At 38.1% G+C, this 18,198-nt stretch overlaps 2 protein-coding genes across 2 annotated transcripts in view; both read right to left on the bottom strand.

Moving 5' to 3' along the window:
* VIP (vasoactive intestinal peptide) overlaps positions 1 to 17,637 on the bottom strand; it is a 45,028-nt gene extending 27,391 nt beyond the window's left edge. The window contains exon 1 of the mRNA XM_066372970.1: positions 17,506 to 17,637. The gene's annotated coding sequence lies outside the window, so the exon portion shown is untranslated. The remainder of the gene's footprint in view (positions 1 to 17,505) is intronic.
* Positions 4,263 to 17,642, bottom strand: MYCT1 (MYC target 1). The gene is made up of 2 exons (XM_066372968.1): positions 17,506 to 17,642; positions 4,263 to 6,693 (listed from the first exon to the last, which is right to left on the bottom strand). The coding sequence occupies exons 1-2, from the start codon at positions 17,555 to 17,557 to the stop codon at positions 6,182 to 6,184; spliced, it is 564 nt and encodes a 187-aa protein (XP_066229065.1). The 5' UTR covers positions 17,558 to 17,642; the 3' UTR covers positions 4,263 to 6,181.
* Between the last annotated feature and the right edge of the window lie 556 nt (positions 17,643 to 18,198).

An 18,198-nucleotide genomic window follows, 5' to 3' on the forward strand; every position in this document is an offset into this window, starting at 1 on the left:
TCCTTGGCAGCTCCAGCAGCCTTGAAAACCAGCAGCCTTGAAACCCCAGTATCAGCCTGACAGTCCCTGGAGAACTCAAGATGGGTTTTGTAAAGAAAAAAGACAACAACAATAGCTGGACAGTAATTAGATTGGTAAAAAACATAGCTTATTGAGAAAAACAGTTGCAGCAGGGGAAAACAAATGTCAGAGTAGAAACTGGTGCAATTCTGAATACCATAAGAAGTGAGAATTTATAACTGAGGAGCAGAGTAAGGGTCAATTGAGGGGAAACAACCAGTAAGAAAACATCAGGAGTAAGAGAGGATTCTGACTAAATTAGTCCAATAGGATTCTTACCAAAGGCCGGTCAGGTGATCAGACATCACTGGGGAAGAAGGAGGAGGAAAAGGAGCTTGATTAGATACCAAGAGTGATCAAATAGCAAGGATGGAGTATTATGGTTAAACTTGCTTGGCAAGATTCTTGGTAAAATTAGACAATGCAGGGGCAAACATGGAGGCTTAAAAGTCAAGGCCTATTTGAGAAGAGTTCAAGGGAGCCAGGGTAGACTTGGGTCAAAGAGGGAATCTCTGTCACTTCAGAGCCTCTCAAAAAGCCCCATGCCCAGGGAACAGCCGCTGTTTGATGCGACTGGCATCTCCTAGAAAGCCGTGTTCACAGTCTGTGTCTTTATATCACTGCACTCAAAGCTCACTCAGCCCTAACCCTAACCCAACCCCCACCCTAACTCTAACCACTCTCTGGTTCTTTTCTTCAGTTGGCAACAACTCTGAAGGGCCATCCTGGCTCTCTCTATAGGGTTGGCTGATGCCTCTTTTGGACATGGCACTCATTCTAATCTCTCCTACTGCTCAATCCCTGTTCCCTCACCCACTCCCTGGTATTTCTTGCTGAGAGCTCCCCTCCCACGTCAAAATTTCTGCACACAAATCACCATGTCAAGGTCTGTTTTCAAAGGCCCTACTGAAGATGGAAGTCATACCAAAAAGAGAAGGAATGATCATACCAAAAAGAGAAGGAATATTTGAAGCAATAAAATCATTTAGAAGGCAGAAGGGAAATGGAATTGAAAGTACATGTAAAGTATTGGTTGAAAAGGGGGAATTTTCTCCATTTTGGTAAGTAAGAAGGAGAGGCTAGGGACAGATGGGGAACTTTGAGAGTCACAATAAGATGATGACAAATTAAAGAATTGTTCACCTAAAAAAAAACGAAAATATTAGGTAAGCAAAAATGGAAATATGTGTTGGCCAAGTAAGACAAATACTTGTCTCCTCCAAGCAGAAATCAGGAGCACAAATATAAATCAGAAAGAGCTGGAAACTGGAGAGCTGGATAGCTCTGGAGAAAAGCAGAAGATTTTCTCTCTGTCTTCCCACTCCAATAATCTTTGTCTTCCTGGTAAACTGCTTTTCTCTCTCTCCTCCCAGCTCAGTCATTTACCCTGGCCAGATTTGTATTACCTATTTCACCTTGTATTTCAACATGACCTCTGGTTCTAGCTCCTGTTTTATCATTTATACTTCCTGTTTGATATCTGTTTTGCTGGAGATCAGGTGAATTTTCTGTATGAGCATTAATAGAATATGATCAGTGTCAGACTTCAGAGATTTTGTTTGATTTTGCTGGGAGTTCAGTGAGCACTTTGAATTTGGCCTCAGCTCCCCTCTGGCTGTAAGTTTAAATCCCAGCTCAGCTCATCAGTCAAGAAATGACTGGAAAAGCTCTAGGTCAAGAGAGCAGTCTTAGTCCAATGAAGCTGTGACTGGGTTTGGGATTGGGGGTAGGGGCTGATTTTGTTTGCTATTTATTCAGAGGAGACTTTGGTTTAATGATCATAAGGCAACTGAGGAAGTGAGTTATCATAAGAAATTTTATAACAGAATTACTTTCCAAGGTAAATACTTATAGTCCTCAAAATATATCCACAGTTTACATTTATATATTGCTGGGACTCTTATTTTTTATTTGGGAAAATTTATACCTGATCATTTGAAGACATGAATGTGTTAGAAAGAATCTCAAATGAACCAATAGAACGTCTTACTAATCCCATTCCATCTATCAGGTAATTGACATTTAAGAAAGATGTCTTGTAGAAGAACAAATTTATATATATACATTTCTCTGAAGGTATAAAGAAAGTGTGTCTTCCAACCTCAACAGTCTCTGAGAGAAAACTTGTTTGAGGCAAATATGGCACTGCTGGGTCAAGTAATTTTTCTTTGAGCTTTCAAATCTGTTGATTGGAGGGTGGCTGTAATCCTTCCAGCAGCCCACTCCTGTCTCCAGTGCTGGTCTCTGGACCTTGGCATTCACAGCAGCTGTTAGAGTTTTGCCCATTCATCTGACTGGCTACAGTATCATACTGTGTCCCTGAGCTGGTAAGTGTATATTGTTCTTGGTGTCCTTTGTCAATCTTATCAGAAGTCTACTCTATCTTGTTGCTATTCTTCATAGATTCTTTTTTTTTTTTTTTTTTTTTTACAGAGACAGAGAGAGAGAGTCAGAGAGAGGGATAGACAGACAGGAATGGAGAGAGATGAGAAACATCAATCATCAGTTTTTCGCTGCGACACCTTGGTTGTACATTGATTACTTTCTCATATGTGCCTTGACCGTGGGCCTTTAGCAGACCGAGTAACCCCTTGCTTGAGCCAGCGACCTTGGGTCCAACCTGGTGAGCTTTGCTCAAATCAGATGAGCCCGCGCTCAAGCTGGCGACCTCGGGGTCTCGAACCTGGGTCCTTCCGCATCCCAGTCCGACACTCTATCCACTGCGCCACCGCCTGGTCAGGCTCTTCATAGATTCTTAATAGGAGCTTTTCATTTACCTTGCTTTCTAGAGTTTTCTATTTCATATTTTTTATGTCCATTTTCACCAATGAATTTCCCAATTTCTCTCTTGTGGATGACTTTTCCCATTGACTGTATGAGTGCTTTATTTAAAGATTATTTACTCTTTGTCTATCATTTTGTGAATATTATCTCTCAAATCATTCTTCATCTTTGAACAAACATCTTAGGCTACTCCTGTAATACTCTGAATACTTTTACTCTGAGATTGCCGTGACCACTTGGTCATCTGTTATTTAACAGCAGCCAGCCCTAGTTCCTCCTGACGTCATGGCAGCCAGTATAATGCAATGTAAGTTTCAGCCTCCCGCTGTCTGCTCTTAGCTAAGCTGGGGCTTCCCTATAAAGCCTGATTTGTTGTTGTTGTACATATCATTATGCTGTACACCTGAAACCAATATAATTTTATATATCAATTATATCAATAAAAAGTTTATTCTCTAAAAAGTGAAGTAATTCTAGAATTGTTTGTTTATCTAGTGAAGGAAGAATCTAAATTAATGTTTTTTAATAAATAACTTATTTTTTATCTGCATTGTCTTTGAAAAATCCTGTTCCATTTATTGGTGAGGTCAGCCTTTTATACATTTAAAAAAAATTTGGCCCTGGCCGGTTGGCTCAGCGGTAGAGCGTCGGCCTGGCGTGTGGGGGACCCGGGTTCGATTCCCGGCCAGGGCACATAGGAGAAGCGCCCATTTGCTTCTCCACACCCACCCCCCATTTGCTTCTCCACACCCACCCCCCTCCTTCCTCTCTGTCTCTCTCTTCCCCTCCCGCAGCCAAGGCTCCATTGGAGCAAAGATGGCCCGGGCACTGGGGACGGCTGCTTGGCCTCTGCCCCAGGCGCTAGAGTGGCTCTGATCGCCGCAGAGCGAAGCCCCGGAGGGGCAGAGCATCGCCCCCTGGTGGGCAGAGCGTCGCCCCTGGTGGGCGTGCCGGGTGGATCCCGGTGGGCGCATGCGGGAGTCTGTCTGACTGTCTCTCCCCGTTTCCAGCTTCAGAAAAATACAAAATGAAAAAAAAAAAAAATTATTTTATGTTAGTTTTTGAGAGAGAATGAGAGAGAGAGATAAAGAGAGAGAGAGAGAGAGAGAGAGAAAAGAGGCAGAGGAGCAGGAAGCATCAACTCCCATATGTGCCTTGACCGGGCGCCTTGACTGGGCAAGCCCAGGGTTTAGAACTGGCTACCTCAACATTCCAGGTCAACACTTCATCCACTGCGCCACCACAAGTCAGGCTATACATTTTTATATAAACTAATGTTCATGTCTCCAGAATAGATAGAGAATAGTCTAGATTGGGTTAAAAGGCCAAAGTAAATAGGAGATATTCACAACTTATTCAATAAATAACCTGTGAATCAACATTAACATCAAGTTTAATTTTATTTAATTAATAAACATTTCAAATAAAAAATACAACTAAAATGTCTCCAGGTTTTGCTTTGATTTCACATTTCATACATTGCACAGTATTTATAAGGCATTCATTTTGATTGTTTCATGGGTGAGGAGGGAGAAGACAACAGTTCTCCCAGATGGTTAAATACACCAGAGGATTTCTTTCATTTTCTCACTTGAGAGGCATAAAACAGTTTTTACTCCCAATATACAATATAAATAAAAACCATAACCTTTGCTTACTTCTCATGTTAAATGTTAAGGATGACATAAACACAAGATAGCTTTGTTACTCAGTTAATGACCCCTTGAAAACTTATGTGGCTATATGACGATTGCAAAATTTGTTAAAAAAGAGAACTTAAAACAAATTGGTTATCCTGTGAGCTTGCTCTTTCTCTCTTTCTTTCTTTCTTTCTTTCTTTCTTTCTTTCTTTCTTTCTTTCTTTCTTTCTTTCTTGTATATTGCATTAGAGAGCATCTATCTATAGACATCATAAGAATAACTGTCCTTAGGAACAATAAAAAATAAAAGCTAAATAAAAATAATAAAGAAAATGCTATACAAAATCTCTTATTACATAAAAATTATTACAATCTGAGCCATATGTAGACACTGTTAGCTGGGACCACTGCATTGCAGAAACTAAAATGAGAGTCGATTTTTCTTCACCCAAAATCCCAGTGTTCATAGAAACAAACAAAAGGTGATATAAGCTAAATATTCACTGTATCAGAAATAAACCACAGGCCTTTTAAGTAATTACCCAGTGTACTCGTGTCCTTAAATGAAAAAGGGCAACCCCAAGCATCTGGCCACCGAAGCTCTCTGGTACTTCTATTTGGGGATGTGCCTTTCTTTAAGAGAGTGGCCATCTGTGAAAGTGAGCTCCTTAAATAACTGTCTGCACCAAGGAGCTACAACACGTTTAATCCTTGTATAAAGACTCTTCACAGAATCTGAGGTTGAAATCCCTAAAGCTACAAAAGAGGGATGCCTAATGGGTCAGTCCAGGAAGGAGAATTCTTCATGGTTGTAACATCTATTTCAAGGACAGACTTTGTCCCCACTGATCCCCTAACTTGTCTGTGAAGTTATAGGAGAAAACCCCTAGATAAAGTGCTTTCCTAATTTCTAGATTTAAATCTAAAAAACAAAATATAGAAAAATGATGTAGGCTCAGTGTTAAAGTTTGTTTTTAGGTTAAATGAGTTGGATTTGTGGTTGTTGCTTTTCTAAACACATAACAACAACAGAAGTGAAGAAAGTTAAACTACCATGTCAGTAAACCCGAGAATTCTGCCTCAATGATATGAGTAACTCTCCTTAGGAAAAACACAAAAACAAGTGTCCTGTAATAGCCACGGAGTCCAGCTCCCTTTTCTTTTCTATTCCCATACTTTTCATAGATGTGTGGAATCGAGGAATGTTCTGCCATGTTGTGCCAATACAATTCATTAAAAATGCTTCACCTGTCATTCTGGTGAAAGTAAAATTACAATACCTTAGGCTAGAAAAAGAACTTTTAAGTGAAACCGATTTTTCCCCTATGTAGTCACATTGGACCGTAACTGGGGATTGTAAACCACAAATACCTTGTTTTTATTTTAGTTTAACTATATACTGTATTACTGCTGATTCTTAGATTAGATTCACTACCTTTATTAATCACCACATTGACTAAAAAACACATAAATACATAACTATTTGGGAAAATATTACTTCTTTGTGAGACAAGGAAAAATGTGATCAAAGAAAATATACGTTGTAATGTGCAACTTGCATGAACATTTTCCAGTTTGGGAAAGCATTGCTTGTTTGGGCATGTCCTCAAAATTCTGTTTAGTCTATTTATGATTTTTTTTTTTTTTAAGAAAAGACAAGGAAAGAAAGAAACAAATTAAGAACAAAAACACACTACTCAGAAATCTGGGAATGCCTTTATGATGGAGTCATAGGCAGGTGGGGGTGGTGGCGAAAGGCCCACGGGGAGGCTGCTACTGGACCAGTGGAAGTCGTGGCGGCTCAGGCTATGCTGGGAAGTGTTGGTGCCGGGAGAGGTATGGGAAGAAGGGAGAGTCATCACCTGACTCTCAGTTTCCACAGGAAGTGGTGGACTTTGCAGAAATGGATGGAAAGTTGATGCCCGGAAGCTTGACTTTCTTGGAAAAGAATTTCCTTGTTCCAGGGAAGCTTGTCGCTGGAAAGTGAGACTGGCCAGGCTGAGGTTGCTGCGACGTTCGTAGCCACTGTGGCGGTAAAACCCAGTCCGGTTGAGGCCGTGGTTATAAGACCTCGGACGCCGACTTGAACTCCAGTGTGAGATGCGGGCACTGGCTCTTCTTCGAGACAAACAAACAAACAGAGCCCAAATAAATCCTCCAATTACGAGTCCAATTGCCATGGACACTGTGAAGGATATTATGAGATCCTCTAAAACAAAGAAACAAAAGTCCAAATAGGTAATGTGATTTGCAAATAGGGGTTCAATTAAAAACACAGGGCAGAATACAAATAGTAACTATGGAATGGTATACAGTATATCATTAAACAGATTTTGAATTAGTAAGGTGACCAACATTTTTTACAATGAAAAGGAAGACAAAAATAAATTGAAAAAAACAATATCGTAAATAAAAGAAACATTTTATTCATTGCAACAATAATACACTATAACAGGATAAATGCATAGTAAAAACATTTGTAATATTTTATATTGTAATCATGCATACATGCCTATTAATTTTTAATAATAATTGTAAGAAAAAAGTACTCATTTAGATACAAAACATCACATCACACGCAAAGGATCAACTCTGCATCAATCAAATACGGACATTTACAGATTAGTCTTCCAATATCAAAAAGGAGGACAGCCCTGGCCGGTTGGCTCAGTGGTAGAGCGTCGGCCTGGTGTGCAGGAGTCCCAGGTTCGATTCCCGGCCAGGGCACACAGAAGAAGCGCCCATCTGCTTCTCCACCCCTCCCCCTCTCCTTCCTCTCTGTCTCTCTCTTCCCCTCCCGCAGCCGAGGCTCCATTGGAGCAAAGTTGGCCCGGGCACTGGGGATGGCTCCATGGCCTCTGTCTCAGGCGCTAGAATGGCTCTGGTTGCAACAGAATGACGCCCCAGATGGGCAGAGCATCGCCCCCTGGTGGGCATGCTGGGAGGATCCTGGTCGGGCGCATGCGGGAGTCTGTCTGACTGCCTCCCCATTTCCAGCTTCAGAAAAAATACAAAAAAAAAAAAGGAGGATACTTTTTGAGAGAGGACAGAACTTAAAAAAGAAAGACTGTCCTTCCTAAAGGAGGACGATTGGTCATCTTAGAATTAGAGAAGTAGAAAATGGTACCAGGTGGATATAAATAATTGAAAGCTGTTATGTTTTCATTTATTTAAACAAAAGGCTATAAATAATATTTTAGCTGTATCATTCCACATTGCTTACATTATTTTATCATCTTTAAGAAATAAGTAATAAAAATAGTCTTATTTTATTAAAAGCCATTACTTAACTCATAAAATTATTATAGGGTTGCAAATACAGCCCAAAGATTATTTCCATTTGATTTACAGTAGTAATGTGTCAAAAATTAATAGAGAATTTCATAATCATATTGACGTTGCCATTTCCTGTGTCTGTTCTCATCGACCTGAATGATGTTTCCCACCTGCAGGCTTCTTGATGTCTCACTTCCTGTGCTCATTCTGAGACAGGAAGTGCTGGGTTAGAACCATTTGGTGGGCTGACTGATTTATGTTATACTTCCTGAAATTCTGGATTGTCACTTGTATCTATGACTCATGGATTACACGACCTACGCAGACTACTGGGTTTTTTCTTTGTCTCAAAGTTCTAATTATGCTGCCATCGTGTCCTGGTTTTGATAATAAAATTCCCACCCTCTGAATTTCCATAGAATCTTTGCTATATGTCAGTATCCTTCAATCCTTCAAAGGGCAGAAAATCTTATCAATATGGAAATTCTGCTTTACTGTTTTTTTGTGGGAACTAAAAACATATTCTTGAATGAAACTGGGTAACAGAGCCCCCGCTTTGAATGGAAAGACACCCTGGATATTAGAAGACACTTCCAACCTTACCAGCCACCACATTTCTCCATTCTTTACCCCATGATCTAACCCACAGCCATGCTGATTTTCTCACTAACTCAAAGCTTATCATTCTCTTTTAAACTCTGTGCTTTCCCATGTATTTTCCTCTTATATCTGGATACAACTCATACACTGCTGTCTGGAAAACTCATTCTTTAAGGTACATTTCAAGTATCTCCTTTTGGATAGAGACATCTACATTTCATTAACAAAAATTATTGTTCAGCAGAGGGGTAAGCTATCTTATCTAATTGCTTATCTAAGGATTCTGTATTGAGAAATTCATGGACCAGAAATGAGCTAAATGAAGTTCTGAGATTGGGAGAGCAAAAAAAGCAGGATTTCTAATGCTTTGAAGTTCCAATCATGAAGAGGTAGAATCTATTTCACCACTCCCTGAATCTGGTGTACCTTCATGACTTACTTTGACCAATAGAGCTCAATGGAAATGAAGCTCTATTCCACCTTTTATTGTTACATTTATTTTCTATGGAAAGACTATATTTGTTATGTCTTACTTTCACAATTATCTTTACAAATTTAAAAGTCTTCTGAGATAATTATTTTTTTATAATAGGAAGATGACTTCTGAATTACAAGATGACTTAGTAAAAATCTGTTAGACCCAGTATTGTCCTTCCAAAATGTGTCTCACAAAAAGAATGTTGAGTCATAGCCTTAAAATGCAGTCTCTTAAGATAAGGATTTTATTGAGTTAGGCTCTATCTGGTAAAGGCAAATAAATAAAATTAGAACCTAAAATCAGCCTTATTATAATATCTTAAAAGTTCAAGTTAGAAGACAATAAGCATCCAACTGCAAATTATCTAGAAAATAAACAACAGAAAACAATATAGATACCAATAAATTATCTCTGTGCTGCCACTGCAAGCCTTCGCGGAGAGGAACGGCAGTTCTGTAAAAACTAAGAGTAATGAAAAGGTGTTCTGGCTCCCAAGCACACTGTTACAGGAAAGGGACTACCAAGTGCCCACAGGAAAGTGAGGAGGCAACTTGGAATGATCACATCCCACATGATTTTATTTACAAGAAATGTCTAGAAAAGACAAAACTATGGAGGTAGACAGTAAATCAGTGATTGCTGAGGGCTGGGTTGTTGAGGGGGTGGGGTGTGAGATGGGAGGGAATGGGAGTGGCTTCTCTGGGAACAGGGTTTCTTTTTCTTTCTTTTTTTTTTTTTTCTTTTTTATTTATTTATTTATTTTTTTTTTTTTTTCTGAAGCTGGAAACAGGGAGAGACAGTCAGACAGACTCCCGCATGCGCCCGACCGGGATCCACCCGGCACGCCCACCATAGGGCGATGCTCTGCCCACCAGGGGGCGATGCTCTGCCCATCCTGGGCGTCGCCATGTTGCGACCAGAGCCACTCTAGCGCCTGAGGCAGAGGCCACAGAGCCATCCCCAGTGCCCGGGCCATCTTTGCTCCAATGGAGCCTTGGCTGCGGGAGGGGAAGAGAGAGACAGAGAGGAAAGCGCAGCGGAGGGGTGGAGAAGCAAATGGGCGCTTCTCCAGTGTGCCCTGGCTGGGAATCGAACCCGGGTCCTCCGCATGCTAGGCCGACGCTCTACCACTGAGCCAACCGGCCAGGGCCCAGGGTTTCTTTTTCGAAGGACAAAATGTCCTCAGATTAGATTGTGGTGATGGTCACACAACTCTGTGGCGACAGTGAAAACCAATGAAATGTAACCTTTAAGTGGGTGAATTGTTATCTCAATAAAGCTGTTTAAAAACAACAAGGAGCCTGACCAGCTGGTGGCGCTGTGGATAGAGCTTTGGACTGGGATATGGAGGACCCAGGTTCGAGACCCCAAGGTTGCCAGCTTGAGCACAGGCTCATCTGGTTTGAGCAAGGCTCACCAGCTTGAGCCCAAGGTCGCTGGCTCGAGCAAAGTGTCACTTGGTCTGCTGTAGCCCCCTAGTCAAGACACATATGAGAAAGCAGTCAATGAATAACTAAGGTGCTGCAACAAAGAATTGATGCATCTTGTCTCTCTCCCTTCCTGTCTGTCTGTCCCTATCTGTCCCTCTCTCTATCTTTCTCTGTCTGTCACAAAAAACAACAACAACAAAAACAACAAAAAAACCCCATAAAAACAACAACAAAAGAAATAGGTGCTTTTTGGAAACTACAAAATGAAGGAGAAAAGAAAGGTTTAAGGAGAAAATGTAGGCTCTTTTAAGGCAAAAGAAAATTAAAAACAAGTAAGGGACACACAGTTCCTCTCCTAGCTTCACCCTCTAGAACTTAGTCAACCAGTAAGAATACCATACTTTGCTGTACTGAGGGAAGGAAGATTCTAGAATGACTCCCAGGATTCCTGGCGTGGGCAGGCAAGGATGGATACCAGATTTAGTAGCCTGTTATGAACAAAAATACTTGAGAAAATTATGGTAAATCAGTACTATGTACTCTATAGCTATATTTCCCTGAATTAACAGCCTCCACTGAGGAATTTTAAATATCAACAACTTTAAATATAGAAACAGTTATATGAGGTTTCAACTAAAACAACTATTAAAAATGGCTTGTGCTCAAACTTCTCATTTTATTGATATTGAAAGAGTCTAAGGTTTGTGTGGTGGAATTAACATGATTTATTTTAACAATTGAATGTTGGCAATGCTTTCACTCATGTATGACATAAAATGAGAAGACAGATATATTCATGTTTACAAAGGACATGCCCTTGCGTTTGTATATAAGCTATGTAACCACCAGGGTTTGACTGAGGATTCTAAATATGTCAGGATATAAGCAGGTATAATAGATAAGATCAAAGAAATATATTCATTTTATTTCAACCAAGTGGAGATTAAAAACAAGATCTTAAAACGGATTTAGTTACCTAATAAAAGCATTTGAAGATTACAATAGTTCCTATACATAATATCTATGATCTACCCTTTCAGCCTCTCTACACAGTCTCTTCTCACACATAAAATGGTCCTAGTGGTTTATCTATAGTGGAAAATAGCATCAGGTTCAATTCCAAAGAAAAAAACTAGAAACTTTAAAATATAGAATCACGGAAAAAATAATTTCTTCTTATTAAAGTGATTGATAAAATTATCAAAGAAACCTAAAACACATGGAGTGAGAAATATATTTATATGCCAGATAACTTTGATTGTCACAATATATTATTGTTCTGTATAAGAACATATACAAACTCCAGTATACAAGTCATTAAAGAATATTCTCTTTTTACAAAAATTTGATTGATTTTAGAAAAAGAAAGAGAGAGAGAGAGAAATACTGATTTCTTGTCCCACTTAGTTCTACATTCATTGGTTGCTTCCTGTATGTGCCCTGGCCAGGGATCAAACTCACAACTTTGGTGTATTAGAACAGCGCTGTAACCAACTGAGCTACCTAGCCAGAGCTAAAGAATATTTTTAACCACAATGGTCTTCTTAAATGACAAATTTCAGTTTTGTGAGTGAAAAGATTATTTTTGGTGAGGCTAAAACTAGAATAATATTCCCATGAGAGCAATTTGACAATAAATCTGTTCGAAATGATTATTCTCTACACTGCAGCTTGATAATATTTCTATTTGACACTGTAGACCTAGTATCTGTGCCCAAAATTTAAAGAAATGGCAGGTGGAATAGATAATTATGACTCAAAATATATTATTATTATTATTATAAATGAAATGCTATATATGGCTATTACATATTTGAAGAGAATTAAATAATAAAATTTAAAAGCACATGAGAATATACATATTAATAACAAACTATTTAAATTTTTAAAATTCAATAAGATAGAGCTACAGAAATTATAAAATGAACATAGAAAAAAACATACTGTCTTAGATATGGTTGTGCCTAATCTTCGTTCTTCAGTTGAGTGCACATGCCATGAAAATGACTTCTTTCCCATAAAGTTAGTCAAATATCTATTTTAGAAATTATTGCATTAATTCTTATGTTCTTGCTGTATGTGCAGAATTGTTTAACACTTAACAAATGATACTAATGACATAAAACTCTCTAATATTTGCTGAAATATATGGCAAAAACCTGATCTCTCTTGCTAAGCTCCCTTAAATCAAACTGTAAGAGGAAGAGCAGACAGGCAGAAAAGCAACAAGAAAGAAATATCAAGAATCATAATTGTGACAGCCTGTTTCAGAGAGGTTTTCCATAAGGATTCTTTTTATTTCTAATGAATAATTTTTCTAACCCAAATTGTAGGGTCTGGCCTGACCAGGTGGTGGCGCAGTGGATAGAGCGTCGGACTGGAATGCGGAAGGACCCAGGTTCAAGACCCCAAGGTCGCCAGCTTGAGCGCGGATTCATCTGGTTTGAGCAAAAGCTCACCAGCTTGGACCCAAGGTCGCTGGCTCGAGCAAGGGGTTACTCGGTTTGTTGAAGGCCCGCGGTCAAGGCACATTTGAGAAAGCAATCAGTGAACAACTAAGGTGTCCCAACGAAAAACTGATGATTGATTCTTCTCATTTCTTTCCGTTCCTGTCTCTCTGTCCCTATCTATACCTCTCTCTGTCTTTGTAAAAAAAAAAAATTAAAAAAAAAAATTGTAGGGTCTGAAAAAATATATAATAATGTAGCATTCATTGGTCACACAGTTTTAAAACTATGAATACATAATTCAATTCTGACTTCTGACAATAAATTTTGGCAGCTTTTTTTTTTAATTTTTATTTATTTATTTATTTTTACAGAGGCAGAGATAGACAGGGACAGACAGACAGGAATGGAGAGAGATGAGAAGCATCAATCATTAGTTTTTCGTGGCGACTTCTTAGTTGTTCATTGATTGCTTTCTCATATGTGCCTTGACCATGGGCCTTCAGCAGACCGAGTAACCCCTTGCTGGAGCCAGCGACCTTGGGTCCAAGCTGGTGAGCTTTTTGCTCAAGCCAGATGAGCCCACGCTCAAGCTGGTGACCTCGGGGTCTCGAACCTGGGTCCTTCCGCATCCCAATCCGATGCTCTATCCACTGCGCCACCACCTGATCAGGCTTGCAGCTCTTTTTTTAAAAAAACTACTATAAAAGAAATTGTAGTTTCTGAAAAATACATTGACTCAGATATTCCTTTTTTGAGGACAGTTTACTTTTTTATTTTTCAATAATCTTAGGGGAAGAAACATGAGCAATAATATTACTTTATATAATTACAATATAATGCAAATAATGTGACCAAACAATTACTTTTAAAAAGGTAGTTATCCCTTTGAAGACAAAAAGGACAAATTCTAACATCAGTAAGGTATGATATATAAATTGGGTATTGTTAACCTAATTTGTAGTGTGTGTCTATACAACTAGCCAGGGGCTGGTACCTAAGGTCTCAATGAATAACTATTATAACGGTTATATAACTCACCCAAGTAATTTAACCATTTTGGCCTAATAATAACAGTTACTATAGTGCCTTTCAATTCTAACATTCCAATATTGAATCTGGTTTTTAGTAAACCTAATCAATGCCTCAAATTCTGTCCATTAGTATTAAAATTTAGTAGAGGCCACCATCTAGTGGCCTTGAGTTGAATTGTTCAAATATCTGAAAAGTGATTTTGCCTTTGACAACAGAATCCAACATGGATCTGTTCTCAAAATACTTTGCAAGTATGCTCTTCTTTAGCAAAATGCTTTGAAAGCTGTGCTCTTCTTAGTACCCTTAAGTATAAAAGAGAATGGTTCAAACAATAAGATGCTGGCAAAAGATTTTAGAGACAATAATGTTTAAGGCACAGAAAACAACTACTTAAGTACTTTCAACAGAGTACTTGATTTTTTATTGAATGTATTGAGATGACATTGATTACTAAAATTATATAGGTTTCAAGTGTATAATGCATCATGTGTATATTGTATTGTGTATCATCACCCCAAGACAAGTCTCCTTCCATCACCATCTAACCCCCTGTTACGCTCTTCTACCCCCCTTCTCTGTGGTAGTTAACCACACTGCTGATTGTGTCTATGAGGTTTTTCTCTTTGTTTAATCCCGTCATCTTCTTTACCTATTCCCTATGACAGTATAATGCTAAGTGAAATAAGCCAGTCAGGGAAAGATAACTACCATGATTTCACTTATATGTGGACTTTAATGAACCAAGTAAACTAACAAACAAAATCAAAACAGACTCATAGAAACAGAGGACAGCCAACAAAGAAAGTCCTTTTTATGTGTATCGCATCTGCCAGAAAGTCCTATTAGGTCTGTTTACACCATACTTCTCTATTTAGAATTCAACTTCTTATTAACTACCGTGCTGCCTCCCTGGTCCAAGCAACCATCAGTTCTGACCTGGAGTACTGCAAGAAAGAGCCTTCTGTCTGGTCCTCCTGCTCCTTCCTGCCTTAGTCTCTCTAACAATGCTCTAGTCTCAATATAAGTAGCCAGAATGAACCTTTGAAGATGTAAGTCAAAGCACACCACTCTCTAAACCCTCCATTTTTGAGTAAAAGCAAACTCCTCCTAATGGCCTTCTGCAGGTAGAAGTGCCAGCTAGGTCTGTATCTAGTGACCTGTGCTCCTCCCTGCTGTCCTGTCAGCTCCTGAGCTTCACCCCCACTGCGCTCCTGGCCATGGTTACGAGGCATGCTCCTGACCTGAGGCCTTGCGCTGGTTGTGACTGACTCTTGAAGTCCTCTCCTCAGTTCTCTGCACGGCTAACTGGTTCTTGCTCGTGTGTCATCATCACACTGAAGCCTACTCTCACCACCCTATTTCAGATTTCACCCTGCTCACCTCTGAAGCCTTACTGGACCTCTGAAATTTCTTTTTTTCCTTTTCAGATTAGTGGACAGTAGGTTGATTCATTTATGCCCTCGTAAAAATGTAATGAGATGCATGATCACGGGCCATAAGTGTCATTATATTTAAAAGATAAAATAACATATCTAGAAAAGCTGTCGTGATTGGTAATAACCTGCTATCATTAACTTATTTTTTTAGCATTCAGTCAAGTAACCCAGGAAAATAATATTTGTGAAACAACTTTTTATGCAGTTTGAATGTGTTGAGTCTGGGAAATTGATACGATTAAATGCACAAGTTTTGTTTTTCTAAGCCCAGCTTTCTTCACTTGTCTAAATTCAAAGTGTGAAGCACCAGTGGATTTTGGAAGCCATAGACAATGTCTGCACTGCATTTTACAAGATTTTCAAAATCATATATCTATAGAGTCAGTGATCAAAACAGATATCAACTTAGGTAGCAGAAGAAAGAAAAATAAAAAGATACCCAGTTGTATTTTAGGAAATGTTTATAGTTTATGTACTACTTTCATTTACAGTTTTGCATTTTGCACTTACTATTTTTGACTTCAGAAAAAAAAGTAGTGTGACCTTTTATATATATTTCCCCAAAACATAATACTGTTCAATATATTTGCCCTGGTTTTATTAATGCTTATCAATATAGCACCCCCCTTCCTGGTTTTCATTGTTTTTATCTATTTTCCATTGTATTCACACACTGAAACAAAGAAACACCAGGAACTACTGGTATCTTTGGAAAAGTAAGTTTGAATTCTTTTCAAGCACAGATTTCTATATTAAAAACAAACAAACAAACAAACAAACAAAAAACCCTATTATTTTTAGGATTGGCAAATAGATTGTAATCAAACATTTGCTCTTATAGATCAAGTTTATTTCATGATTATCATCCATGTTTTAGTCAGTGAATAATGATTTCTCGTCCTTAAATGAAACAGAAATTTAACTTTTAATTGTTGGGAAAAAAACACCAGATTTGATCTTTACAGTTAATTTCTGCAGTGAGAATTACTTTACTTTTGAATACATTTATTCAGTTACTTATTATTGTAATGATAAATTTAGTATAAACATACTCTAGCTGTTTTTCAGCACATGTTTGGTACATTCACTTTCTCTGTAAATGAGGACACCAACTAGTATTGTAACAAATGTGTATTATTAACATCTACAAGTCAAAGGCTCATTGCCTGTCAGTGTCCACCTAGAATAAGATTACCAAGCCATTTTTTAGATATGCAAATATAATTTATTTTCTTCTTCCAAATTTTGTTATATAATCATATTAGGCTGTTCTTTATTATCTCTGCTTCCCAAACTTGAAACAAGCATAAATGGTCGATGGTAAAAAAGAATGAATTCCCTTCATGCAAATTTCTGTGATGGTGGACAGCTAGGTGGGGTTGTTAAGGACAGTCAGCCACTGCTGCTCAATTTTCACCTCATTGTTCCCAAAACGCCCTCTTGAATCGCAACAGAAAGTCTGACATAGTTCTCTGAGAGGATTGCAAACTTGTTCTGGACTAATAAATAGAAATATCAGTCTTTCCATAAACTCCCTTTTCTCCTTTAAAGTTGTTTTCTGGATGTAACTCAAATTGCCCCTTTTATTTTTAAAATTTCCCAAACCCGAGAGTACATGTCAGCTTTACATTTAGTCCTTCGCTTCGCCTCCAGCCTTGAACAACCGGTCATTCTGACCCTACTGCTAGTATTCGACTAGTAGCTGTGTCAGAACACAAAAAGTCCTTCTGGGCCATGCCTTTCCCCCGTGATAGGCTTCCTTTGTAATGTTATATGTGATATTGTTCCCACTTCACAATTTCTATTTCAGTTTTTCCTCTAATTTCATAATATGATTCCTTATTTTATCTGTGTTACCACACTTCTTAAGTACAGCTTTATTATTTAGTTTCACTTTGGGAATTAAAAAGTATAACATTGACAATGCATGTTAAAATAACCTTTACAGAGATTCTTGACTTCAATAAATAAAACACATAATCCATAACGTTCAAATACATAAAACTCATTTTCCAACAAAATCCATATCATTATATCCCAAAGAGTAATTGCTGCTGCCTTTGTTCTCATTTTTACTCTAATATTTTCTAATTATATTTTGTTACACCAGCCAAATCTATACCTGTTGTCCAGAGTCTCCTTAAATGTCTTCATAGCCCAATTAAAGACAGTTTATATGAAAATATCTATTATAATCAATTGATGCAAACAATCAGTTACAGTAAATAAAGTGTCTCAGAGATAGCCAATGTTTTAATAAATAGTACATTTCTCTACATCCTAATTTTAAATTAAAAACAGATAAAGAAAATATCTTACCCCAAAAGTTTTCTGGCCATGGACTCCCTAAACTTGTTGTATTATTAGCCATAATATCCACAAGAAATAAAAGAGAGAGGAGAAGAAAAGGCAGAAAGAAAAGCCAGTATGTCCAAAAGAAGCACTTTGATTCTGTGTCTTTGTGGTTCAGAGAGAGAAAAAATAATTTTCACACAACCCCTCATATACTTGTGTTTGCATAAAAGGAAACAAATGTATCATGTTTCCTGCTTTTATACTCAAATTAGCAACTGTTTTTCTTATCTTGGAATTCCACATGGTTCTCTAGACACAAAACAATTTCCTTCTCGTCATTTCCTCAGCTAAAGCACCAAATACCGACCTCTTGGCCACCTCCGAACTGCTTTGGGATAAGAGACTTTTTCTCTTGTCCTCTCCCCTTCTCCTACTGACACACATTGGAAGAGTCCAAACTCTCAGCTACAGCACGTCAGGTGAAATTTATATACGATAGAGAAATAGATTGCTCTCTGATGTTTAAAAATTTTATTTAAATAGTAAGTTGTAGAGAACAAGTTCAGAAATCTATATTCTGTCCAAGTATAATTAAGTTTTTAATACCTTTTTAAAAATAAATGTTACTTATTAAAAATTTTTTAACATCTCTCATTCTATTTGGTATATTAATTTTGAAGTTTTCTTTAATTTAGTTCATAAATATTTATCAAAAAT

This window comes from Saccopteryx leptura, chromosome 3, assembly GCF_036850995.1.
Source record: "Saccopteryx leptura isolate mSacLep1 chromosome 3, mSacLep1_pri_phased_curated, whole genome shotgun sequence".
Taxonomy (NCBI): Eukaryota; Metazoa; Chordata; class Mammalia; order Chiroptera; family Emballonuridae; genus Saccopteryx; species Saccopteryx leptura.